The sequence below is a fragment of the Sciurus carolinensis genome, chromosome 6, assembly GCF_902686445.1.
Source record: "Sciurus carolinensis chromosome 6, mSciCar1.2, whole genome shotgun sequence".
NCBI lineage: Eukaryota > Metazoa > Chordata > Mammalia > Rodentia > Sciuridae > Sciurus > Sciurus carolinensis.
In genome coordinates, this window is record NC_062218.1 from 108,790,013 (window position 1) to 108,802,751 (window position 12,739).

Below are 12,739 nucleotides of genomic sequence, written 5' to 3' on the forward strand. Positions count from 1 at the left end.
AAAATAAATACTTAGGGGGAAACTGACATTCTTAACATTGAGTTGCTAAATGCATCATTTATGCCTCTCCTTTATGGATGTTCTCACCCAGATGAGTCCAACTTTTTCATCAGACAGTGCAATCATGGGAATCAGCTGGGTTGGAAAGGTGAAGGAGTTAAGCAGGATTTGTCAAGGACGAAAGTGTCTTTGGATTAGACCAGTAAGAAGTTTACTTCCAAGTTTACTTCATCCTTTGTCAAGGATGAAAGTGTCTTTGGATTAGACCAGTAAGAAGTTTACTCCTGTAGGTGACCTTTGGCAGGGTTGTTTGTCTAATGCTGCTCATGAAGGCGTTAAGAGTTGGGTAGGAGACATTTTAGAGATATCAAGTTCTCCAGGTTAGGTAGGAATGTCTTCTTACCCCAAGATTTTTTTTTCTCTGAATTGTCCTCAGGTAAGACAATTGGGACTGCAGGGTCAGGGTGAAAAAGAAGGTGAAGAGACATAAGAATGATTTTTATGTTCAATCATCACTTTAAATATGTGAATGTAGAAAACACAGCTATTTTAAAATATCATTTTATCATAGCAAGAACATGGCCAACAGGGTCAGAGACAGTAAAGTGAACCAGTCACAGAGGTGGGCAATCAGAAGTAGAGTGTGACAGTGCAGAATAAGTTCAAATGTGAAGTTGCACAGTCATCTTAGGATTCTATTATGTGGGAATAGAAAAAACAAAAACCAAATATTAACTGAAAATGTATTCTACATTGTACTTTTATTTACTGATAATAAAAATATCTAGACAAGAAGTAAGCTTGTCTGAAGTCACACAACCTGTGAGCAGCTGAGCCAGAACTAAAACCCAAGACTGTCTGGTTTCAGTACAAAAGTCTTCCACCAAACTAACTTCCCAGCTGCGGGAGAGTAAAGGGAAGAACTTATCAAAATCCAAGACCCAGTGTCCTTTCAGAGATGAGATGCAGTTCAAATTATATGCCTGAGATAGAAAATGCATCTATATCACCACTACTGAATCAATTCAACCTACCTTTGCACTTTTGTACAGGAGAATTACATGTGGCTTTAGGGTTTAAGCCTTTATTATAATACAGTTTTCTAGGAGTTGATGTTTGTGTTCTTTTTTACTCAAGCTTTCTTCCATTTCTTTTATTAAGAATTACTGTATGGTCATAATCATGTCAACCAGATATTAGTAATTTCAATGTCTGACTACATTATGGGGTATAATAAGGATTAGGTAAATTGATGCTATTCTGTATACATGCTTTATTCTACTGATCAATGAGTTCATAACTTCAAAGGTTTTTCATACATATTAAAAATGCCTTCATATATATGATTATCTTGGTTGAAAAAGGCATCACCATACTAGAAACATTTATTCCCTTGGAAAATTTTACCTATAAAGATGCTGAGATAGAAAATGTATCTATAATGCATCATTTTATAAATGCTATAAAGATGTTGTCCCATATTCATCAAGTTAATCAGGTTTCTAATTATTATTAAGGCTTGAGCTAATATTGAAGGCTTTTCTGTGGTAAGTTCATTAAGATTTTATGGCTATATGAATTCTCTGATGTACAGTGAGTTGTGACTTCTGAATGAAGGCTTTCCCACATATAGCACACTGATAGGGTCTTTCCCCAGTATGGATTCTCTGATGTAAAACGAGGTCTGACTTCTGGGAAAAGGCCTTTCCACATTCAGCACACATATAAGGTTTCTCTCCTGTATGAATTCTCTGATGTCCCGGGAGGTGGGACTTCTGAGAGAAGGCTTTCCCACATTCAGTGCACACATAAGGTTTTTCTCCAGTGTGAATTCTCTGGTGTCCAATGAGATGTGATTTCTGACAGAAGGCTTTACCACATTCACTGCATTTATAGGGTTTCTCTCCAGTATGTGTTCTCTGGTGGATGATGAGTTGTGACTTCCGGGAAAAAGTCTTCCCACATTCGGTACATTCATAAGGTTTCTCCCCAGTATGAATTAACTGATGTGTAATGAGCTCTGTCTTTCTGCTGAAGGCTTCCTCACACTGAGCACACTTGTAGGGTTTCTCACCAGTGTGAATTCTTTTATGTATAATGAGGTGGGACTTCTCACAGAAGGCTTTTCCACATTCTGTACACTCATATGGCTTCTCTCCAGTATGAGCTCTATGATGTATAATAAGTTGTGACTTCTGGGAAAAGGCCTTTCCACATTCTCTACATTTATAAGGCTTCTCTCCAGTGTGAATTCTCTGATGTATAATAAGGGGCGATTTCTGGGAAAAGGCTTTCCCACATTCACTGCACTCATATGGTTTTTCCCCAGTGTGAACTCTCTGATGTATAATGAGGGATGATTTCTGAGAGAAGGCTTTCCCACATTCAGAACATTCATAAGGCTTCTCCCCAGTGTGAGTTCTCTGGTGTACAATGAGATGAAACTTTTCACTGAAGGCCTTTCCACATGCACCACAATCATATGGTTTCTTTCCAGTATGAATTCTTTGATGTACAATAAGCTGTGACTTCTTAGCAAATGCTTTTCCACATGTAATACAAACACAGGTTTTCTCCTTAGTTTCAACATTCTGATATTGGATAAGGGATTGTTTCTTGCTGAAAATGTTTGTGCATTGATCATTATCACAGAGTATTACCCCACTGTGAATTCTCTCAAGATCAGAACTGGACACACTGTTACTGGATGATTTTCCATAACCCAAACCCTCATCCAGGTCTTTTCCTGAATTACCCTTATTAAAATTAGGTAGGCCAATATTTGGTCTTAAGTTCTTTTTAAATGTATTATATTTACAGAGTTTTTGTTCTGATGTATCTTGTTCTATGTATCCTTCAAATACTTTTCCAAATGTATTATATTTATGATCTGATGCCGCAGTTGCTATTTTGCTAGTGACAAATGTGACTTGCCTGAAAAGTTTGTCTTGATTTTTCTGACATCTCTGTAGCTGGCTATCACCTTGACAGACTTTTAATATGGAATAAAATGACCCATCTTTTGTGATTCCTTTCAGAATCTTATTATGGAAGGAAATAGTCTCCAAAATACATGATTGGGAGTTATGAAGGTCATTCTTCATGCCTAAAAGAAGGAAAGATAAAATCAAAAAGTCATAAGGAACAATTACAAGAGTAAAATAGCAGAACAAATGGATGATCCAACGTAGTTGATGAACTCACACTATGAGTTCATAGTCTGGCATCTCAGAAGACAGTCTAGCACATTATGCTTGGGTGTTGAAGAGAAAGTATTCACATAAAAACTAGACTTAAAGGAGACTAGGTTTTTTTTACCACTTTGACCTTGAATTATTCTTCCAGGATATTCCCATTTCCCTGCTTTTTGAATAGAAATCCTTCTCACTTTTTGTATCCTTTTCTTATCAACCATTTGCTATTTATAAATTAACTATTCTTCTGCCACTACTCCAAAGAAACAAGGTGTCTTATTAAGTTAATATACTTTAACTCTTCTCAGTCTGTCTTCCTAATTAACAACTAAAACAAATAGAGAAACCCAAGATTCTGCTATAGATTCAGTATCAGATTCACACCAAGAATATGCACCTGAATTTCACTACTCCCGATAAAATACCTTCTATAAGCATCAAGTGAAACTAGCAAAGTTCTCCCAGAAAAGTCACATTTTACTAGTTCCAAGGTTTTGTTCATATGCTCTCTCCTCCAGTTTCCCTTCATCCACCTCCTTCAAATTCCTCAGCACTTATGTTATTCAGAGCAGTTATAGCTGCATGCTTGAAAAATGCCTTTTCAAATTCTGCCACATCTAATTTTTCTCCGATCTTTTAAATATAGTAGCTGAATTGATGTTTAATTGTGCATTCATGTACCTAGAAGTCTTACCTCCTAAAGTACTTGGAAGTACTCCTAAAGTACTTAAAGTACTTGAAAAGGCTTTCTATTGCCTTTAGAGATCTTTCATATCATAAAAGGCATAATTATATAATTTACACACACACACCCTCACACAAATAGCCACACACATCATTATGAATATGGGGGAGTGATTAAAAAAGAAATAGCTTTCCACTGAAAGGCTCACAATTACTTTTAATTATTTCTTGAATGCATATTAAATGCCTATAATTATTGGTTGAATGAATATTAAATCGTCAGCATAGGGACAAAGAAAAGATTTCAGTAAGAATAATATATAAGCCTCAGACATCACACAAATAAAAACCCAAATGAACTGATATTTCACTTCCCTTTTCTCTCATGTGCATGATTTCCATCTGGATAGATCCAATTTGGTATGTCTCTCTTTATGATCCATGGATCTTCTCCTTGTTCCAACTTTGAGATGACCTCTGGTTTGGAAACTGGATATCCTATTAAATGAAAATCAGGAAGGAACTGGATTGACTTCAATGAAGGAAGAAGAGAAGGTACAATTTCAGATAGTATATGATGAAGTTGTCCATTTAGCCCTCAACAAAGTGATAACCTCCATTTGCAAACATATGAAGGTCATGAAAGTCATTTTATATGTCAGGAACCACCTAAACACAGCAACTGATAAAGAAAGGCACTTGATTAAACAACTGGATTATACAAGGAAGCCATCCTTACCCATTGAGACCAAGTGGCTGTAGTTCTCCAGCATCACATCCCTGTACAGGGTCTTCTGAGCAGGATCCAATTGCTGCCACTCCTCCTGGGTGAAATCCACAGCCACATCTTTGAATGATACTAACCCCTGTAACAGTACATTCCTATTCAATGTGAAGTAATCATTTTCATCATTTCTACTATTTTATACAAAACTATACCCTCATTATAGTTTTTGAGAGAAACAATGTAAAGTTCTGTTTTAAGCAAGAAGAATCAGACAGATCAGGAAAATGAAAAGATAAACCATAAAATGCCTATCTGATACATACAGTAATTTAATAAATTATAAAGAAAGCATTCAAGAACTGGGAGGAAAATAGATTATTCCATGAATACTATTGAAATGACTGGGACAGTCAATAGAAAATGATATTGAAGCTATGTGTTATGGGTTGAAATGTATCCCCTAAAAATTAATATGTTGAAGCCCTAACCCCTAATACCTCAGAATGTGACTTTATTTAGAAACAGAGTCATTGTAGATACAACTAACTATATGAAGTCATTAGGGTTGGATCCTAATCCAATATACTTATGTCCTTATCAAAGAAGAAATTTGAACAGGCAAGGACAGAGGGAAGATGATGTGAAGAGATGAAGAAAAAAGATGCCCATTAAAAAGTGAAGGAAAGAAACCTAGAACAGATTCTTTCTTCATAGTCCTCAAAAGGAACTAACCCTGAAGACATCTTGATTTTGTACTTCAAGCCTTCTAAACTGTAAGACAATAAATTTATGTTGCTTAAGTTAACCAGTTTGTGGTGCTCTAATATGGCAGCCCCAGCAAACTAATACATCATATCTTACACCTTGGAAAAGAAAATAAATAAATTGTGATGGAACAAAAATTTAAACTCTAAGATGTCTCAGAGATCATAAAAGTCAGAAAAAGTGAGAATTTTTATTTACAATCATAGGGAAGAGAAGTCCTTTTGAAGCACCAACACTAAAATAGAAAAGAAAAAAATACATTTAGAGAATCATAGAATGCCAGCGTTATGGAAACTAACTGACTTATTTTTGTGGGAAAAAGATCTTAGCTTCTTCCAAATCTAACAGCTCTCTTATAGATATGCAACAGCTAGCAATATAATGAAATACCTCAACTGCAATAGTAATAAAAAATAAGAAATCTCAAATAACAGGTGCAACAAGAAATGTGCAGAAAACATTCATAAAGAAAACTACAACATAGTTATATGCCGCCAAAATAAATGGCTTGGGTAAGTATAGATATACAGTGTCGGGAGAGAAAATTGACTATGTGACTTATGTCACCATTATTTTCACAATAGTTGTCTTCTAACAGTGGAAAATAATATAATAATGGAGTGATTTGTTATTTTAAGCTGTTTTCAGGATATTTCCTAAATATTCCATTGTCGTTAAATGTTGCTTTCAGAATGAAAACAAATGAAGTATTGTTTCAAACATCAACACTGCCCTTCTTCAAAGCCTCTGTGATTTTCCTCCTTGCATGCAGAATTAGTCTCAATTCAGTCATCTCAGTCATAAGCTTTCTCTCCTCCCACACCTCATTCCCTGTGCACACCACCAAGCTGCCAAACAGTTTGCCAATGACAACCCCATTTATTTTCCCACTGTACATATGAGAAAACTGAGAATTACAGCCATTAAGAAACTACTGGCCAAAGATCATACGTGGGAAATATGATCAATTAATTTTCAAATTTATAAGATTTATTCTGGGTCACTAGCCTGGTTCTTTACTACTGCACTGCAGACTGCCTCCTCCTTGATATGGAAAACAGTCTTTCATGTTTTTTCCACTTCAGTCCATTCCGAGTCAACATCTCCATGGGGCACTCTCCACTTCAGTTTTCCTCAAATTCTCAGCTTTCCTAAAATCACTCTGTACCTGCTACTTTTACAGGTGTTGCTTCCCATCCTCACCCTACTTCCTTCATAACCCAGAGTTCAATAATGTTTTAAGCCTCTTTCCTGCTTCCTTACAAAGCTGTTGGATCCTCCCTCTCTGCTTCCCTGTTACGGAGCTTTTCTGTGTTTCCCCATCGCTTCATCCCATTTTTCTCAGCAGTGCTCTCAGGAAAGAACCATGCCTTAATCTTCTTGAGATATTCAAGAGATACTACCCAGGGCCTATGGGTATATATTTATCCCTGTATATTGCCTGAAATATCATTTCAATATATAATTAACTTTGAAAACTATTAAGTGAGTTTTCTGGAATTATATCTTCAAATTTCAGTACCTACTTAACACTTAAAGCTATTTTAATTCAGACTAGCAATTTCAGGTGCTGAATATCACACGTGACTGGTGGCTACTATATTGGACAATAAAATTCATTGCTACTGACATCCAAGAAGAAAAATGAATTCATCTTTTTACAACAGAACTCAGTTGTTAAGTTCTACTGTAAAAGATGCAGAAGGACTATTCACGTAAAAGCTGATTTCAAGATTTGGCAATCATAATGATGATGAGGTAATAACAGGGAACACACACAGTACAAACAATGTCCTTGTTAATAGTTCCAAGCATGCTTCCTACTCAACTAATTCTCACAACAGCCCTATGAAGACTACAATCTCCATCATTACATACAAGGAAACAGTCCCAAGCAACCAGGCCAGAAGAAATATTATGCCTCTAATAAAATAATAACGGAGAATTCTGTGTACTGACATGGGCAGATAAACAAAATGTATATGAAAATCTTTATAATGGACAGTAAGTTGAAAACCAGGATGCAGAACAAAATGTTTACTATAACATCATTTTTCCAAAAGAAATGTACAGGAAAATAAGAGGCATCCTCTACTCTGTACTTAATTAAAAACATATATGGTCTTAATTGTAGTTATACCAAAAAAGCTTTGCAAGGTTAGAAACAATAAAACAATATTTCAGAGAAAGCGGGCATTAAGTTAAACAGTTTCTACTTTTAAATTTTACTTTCTTATATAGTTTAAAATTTTTATACCATGCACATAGTGAATGTTGACAAAAAAATACAGATTTTTAAAAATAGAAGAGCAGAGAAGAAACGATCATGAATTGGAGAGTAATCCTACAAATTCTGAAACCACAGCAAAGAACACAGAGCATCAGGAAGCTTTGCCCTCCAAATCTTTTCCAGATAAATATAAGAACTGTTTTTTTTTTTTTTAAGGAAAATATGTATTTTGGAAGATCATTCAAAATGTTTCTATCCTATATTATCTAGATTGTACCTCTGGATAAAGTTGGACTTTAGAAAGTCTTTATAATCAATTTACTCCTCTAAGGCAGGCACTGACGAAATTTTTTAGAAAAGTAAACTTTTTTGGCATTGCAGGCCATCTAGTCTGTTGTAACTACTCAAACTCCACTATTGTAGCTGGAAAATAGGTATGGATAATATGTAAACAAATATGACTGTGCCTCAATCAAACTTTGCAAAAACTGTTGGAGAATTGGATTTGGCCCCAAAGTGACAGTTTGCCAACCCCTGTTCCAAAGAATAAAGTTCAAGTGTTTGGCTAAAAAATTATGATACCTTCTATCCTAAAAAAGATAATTTTAAGACACACGTAGTGGTGCATTTACCAAAGGAGTGTTGAGCACAGTGTACCTAGAGACAGATCCAAAATTTTTTTCCTCTTTCCCTCCCTCCTTGCCTCCTTCCCTCCTTCCCTCCTTCCCTCCTTCCTTCCTTCCTTCCCTTTTCTTTTCTTTCTTTTTTTTTTTTTCCTTAAACAGCAAGAACATTTTCTTCCCATAGGAAATTGATCTGCTTTAGGGAAATGCAAATCATGAAATCAAGTAACTAATGATGCCTATAAGAAGGGACAGAAAAACTGACATGAATTTATTTGAGCCAGGTTTCTACATAATATTCAGCCACTCTTTTTAGGTCTTGATCTTTATTCTTCCTACCTTTTCCCCAAGCTAAATTTTAGTTACTTATATTTTCCATTTGACTGTGTGGAAAACCAAGGTGGTAAATGTTTAAAAAGCAACTCACCTGAGACTTCATTTTCTGCTGTCTTTCAAAAGGGCAAATGCCTGAAAACGTAAAACTGGTGATCAGAATCAAATTTTCACAACCCAGATCCAGAATGTAGCACATTCAGCATTCTGGAAACCACCAACATCTGAAGTCAGGTGGGTAATGGTCCACCCTGTGGGAGAAGGTTGTTTGAACCCTACAGAACTCTCAGCAAACACCATTTGGAGAAGGTATCAACCATTAACTTTTACTTCTTTTGTGTTTCTAATACAATCACAAAGAACTCAAACTTTTTTTTTTTTATATTGGATTGATGAGAGGGTGTGTGTCCAGTTCATTTACTAAGAGTTTATTGTTCCCTCTGTAAACCAGCAATTCCATTTAATAATCATGAATAGTTATCTACTGAGAGTTCTCATATTTTCCCCAAACTTAGTAAACCCTGTTGCCAAATCAATATTCATGAACTAAAAATGTCCATTTTAAGATGTTTTCTGCTGAAATTTTTATTGATGATTTTCAAGAGTGCTATTTTCTGCGTACAAAAATGGTAATAAATTGGAACTATTGGTAAAAGGGAATATTCCACAATGCAGGATGGTACAAACCTGGTAAATACTTCTCAGTCCCAGGAAGAGTCATGAGGACAGGACTAAACTGGTTCAGAGCAAGTGGTGCTTCTATGAGAGGGCGACTGTTTTATATAGGGTATCCCAGGTTTTATCAAAACGGATCTGGAAGGAAAAAGACAGTCATTCATGTCCTGGCACCCAGCAAATGCTCAATAAATGTTTCTTGAGTAAAACAGAAGATGATTTCGATGAAAGAGGAGGGATGAAATTACAGTTTTCATAACAAGCCTCTCTTCAGGTTTGTTTAGTCTTGCTAAATGACCGTTTCTGAGGAGAGGCATCAGGTTATGGGGGATCAATGGGAGATTGAGAAGATGTGAGCAGGGTTTGACTTCCAATCAACAGTTGCCATGACTGTGGAAATGTAAAGGAAAGCCTTTCTTAGTAAATTACGACTGACTACTAGTCACCCGACGCTATCATTGTTTCCTCCAAATCTCGGAACCCCTAGCAATCACACGCCTCATAGGGACTCCCCCATCCACAGTCCCCCACCCATCACTGATTCCTCAGAGCGATTAGGTCCCTGTATCCAGTTAGCCAACCTACATACCATTCCTGACCCCACAGACACCCCGTCATTCCCGGACTGATAATCAGATAGTTCACTCCATCACTGACTCACAAACAGACCCAACACCAATCCTACACAGCTCCCTCCCGGTGGTCCCATAAACCTTCCATCACAGAACCTCACTGACTCGTTCCTTCTCATTATCAATCCCACCGACTCACTCATCACTGCACACGTTCCTCTTCTGATCCCCAGCTCCATTATCAGGTCCCGAAACGCCCATCATGGCTTAACTGGGACGGCTGTCACATCCATAGTAGCGAACTCTCCCGCTTCCTGTCTCTGAGCGCCTCACGGGCTCGCGAGCCTGCGCCGTTCCGTACCAGGCGGCTTTGTTCAGGAGGCAATATGGCTGCTCCCAGATGCTCTTCGGCAAGGGAGCCGCCATTACGAAAGTCAGGTCGGTTCCGTGCACCCACAGGATTGGCCAGGAACTGGGCTCTACCACCACGGCAGAGAAGGGAGGAGGAGCATGAGAAGGACTATCATACGAACCAATAAGCTGCTCACTTTGCAGAGAGATTTTAAGCGAGGATTAGGAAGGAGTTGGGGTGGTGCGGTCCTCTGTTAGAAGAAGAATTTGGAATGGTAAAATGTTTTCTTTAGCACCTCTACACACACTTGTTTGGTGCAGCCCTCTCCCGGGTGATACCACTTTTGGGGCCAAAATCTGGGGGTGGAGAAGGGATAAGCAGGCTCATCAAGTTTTATTTATGTTAATGCTAATGATAAGGAATTGGTCTAGGGGAAATTGCAAGTGAAATTTATAATTATAAACTTATTTATTTATAAAAATAATTTTTTGGGGAAGACTGAAAGAGAGAGAGGAAACTTGAGAGTCAGGGAAGAGGAGACTGAAGAACTGGGACTAGGAGAAGCAGACAATCTGACTAACCCGGCAAAGAGGAGATAGGCAACTGAAGGGGCGGGGAGTAAAGAAAAGGGAGATGTGGGCAAAAAAATGGGAGATGTAGGAACAGAAGTGGGAAGCTAAGGAAACAGTGCAGGAGACTGGAGAGAGATTGCGATACAGAAAGGAGACACTACAAAATAGGGAAAGAAAATGAAGGGAAGGACTGTTGAGGATTTAAACAAAATTTTAGAAAAATCATGTGATTAAAAAAACAAAACAATGAAGAAAAAAAATACTAAAATTATTATCTCCACCTGTAGCCCTTACATAGGGCTTTTGTACTTTTTAAAGATTCATTTTGTTAGGGGACAGACAGGTGCAAGTGGGAACATGAGGTTAAGAGAACAATTATTAAATGGGCTCACTGTGCTGACCCCTGCATGCTTTCTTTTCCAAGAAGCAATTGACCTGGCCTAAGTTGATAGTTTATGTCATGTTCCTCAGCAAACTACCTGCTATCTGTAGGAAAAAATGCAGTCCCAAAATAATGATTAGAGGAACCCAAGTTACCCTGAAGGGGGAGACTTTTGTGATCCTTTCATAGAGCAGATTCTGAAACTCAGGGAGATGAGGCTAATTCCTTCAAACCATAAAGTCTATAAGAATTTATGTTTAAGATTCAGAATCAATCAGCATGAACCAAGGTGATCTAGAGTTGTCATGGCAGTGGGGACTGATGTCATCCTGCTGTCAGTCAAAAGTCAAGAGGTGGACCTGAGCAGAACACTGGAAAATTCACTGGGATTCCCAATAAAACTGGAGTGCAGGAGAGGCATGGTATCTCTCTCCTCTATGAGAGGATCCAGTCTCTTTCTTGAGAGTGTTCCCTTTCCCTTTTCCTATCCCTTCAATAAATTCACTTCCTGGTACTCTGAGCAACATGTATAAAATCTTTCTGACTTGATGGCAAGAATCAGGGTTTGAAGTGGGGGGTCTTTGCTCTTCCTCAGTTTCCCGGAAGGTCCCAACCCTGTAACAACTCTAATGGACTAGAGTTTTCTCGTTTTCACATGGGCCACGAGTTTTCGCACATACTTAAATAAGCAGCAAGCTTACATTTAGTAATTGTACTTCTCATGTCCAATAAAAAATCTGAATTTAGATAAGGAGAGACTGTATTTTGAAAGACTCGGAATAGGAAGAATGCTCCATTTTCAAAATTCTGAAAGCATTTCAAAATCAAACAAAAATGCTTTTTTATAAGGATGAGTGAGAAAGTTAACAGGAACTTTGTGGGGGAGGAAGAAAGAGTGGAGGTGTGCAGATGGCAAAACCAGGGCATTTCAACAGGAATGGTTGTTATAGTTGTTGGATTCTGAGAATAATCAGTTAAGGAGAGGTGGGATGTCCAGCAGCCTAGTGTGTTAGTGTGTGTTTAAATTCTCATGTGAGTCAAAGCCCAGGGGTCTGTTAGAGGAGAGGAGCCTGACTAAAATTTGGTCAAGTTGGAGAAGATAAGAAATGACTGATTGTGAGCATGTGATCCCTCACTTCAATTTAAACTTCCACGTTTCCATCAATATCGCTGATTGCTTTGTGTTTAAGGCAGTGTGTGTCTGGAAGAAGTTCTACCCAGTTTGGTCTCTCTAGGGGACATGCCCGTCTGAGTCTCTGTGGCTAAACTTTGTTCCACAGTGAACCCTGAATCTCAGTCCCAGACTCTCCTCGCTATATATTAAGGACAGTTATGTCTGTCAAAGGAGCCAAACAGAGTATAACCAGCAATTCCCCTGAAGACTGAGATCAGAGTTAACTTCAATTCCATTGTGGGTCATGAAACCCATAAGTCTCTAAATTACCTCTGGTCCTTCTCAAATGAAGTTTCTGAGCAGTCTTGCTCACCCAGCAGTGCACCAAGAGACAAACCTATCCCATGACCTTGAATGAATATAGGACTGAAGATCTCATTCTCCGATGTGAACACTGAAATAACCCTGTGTCTTAGTTGTAGACTCCTTTCAGCCACCGACAGGCAATACAGCCAG

The 12,739-nt window shown here is 37.8% G+C and overlaps 1 protein-coding gene across 2 annotated transcripts; it reads right to left on the minus strand.

Moving 5' to 3' along the window:
• Positions 1-583: 583 nt before the first annotated feature.
• Znf300 (zinc finger protein 300) lies at positions 584-10,137 on the minus strand. Of its 2 annotated transcripts, none has more exons than XM_047556791.1 (6): positions 10,003-10,137; positions 9,244-9,369; positions 8,651-8,691; positions 4,618-4,702; positions 4,254-4,376; positions 584-3,106 (listed from the first exon to the last, which is right to left on the minus strand). In XM_047556791.1, the coding sequence occupies exons 2-6, from the start codon at positions 9,275-9,277 to the stop codon at positions 1,557-1,559; spliced, it is 1,833 nt and encodes a 610-aa protein (XP_047412747.1). In that variant the 5' UTR covers positions 9,278-9,369; positions 10,003-10,137; the 3' UTR covers positions 584-1,556. The 2 variants fall into 2 exon arrangements, with proteins under 2 accessions (XP_047412747.1, XP_047412746.1); XM_047556790.1 differs by having other exon boundaries at positions 4,618-4,744.
• Between the last annotated feature and the right edge of the window lie 2,602 nt (positions 10,138-12,739).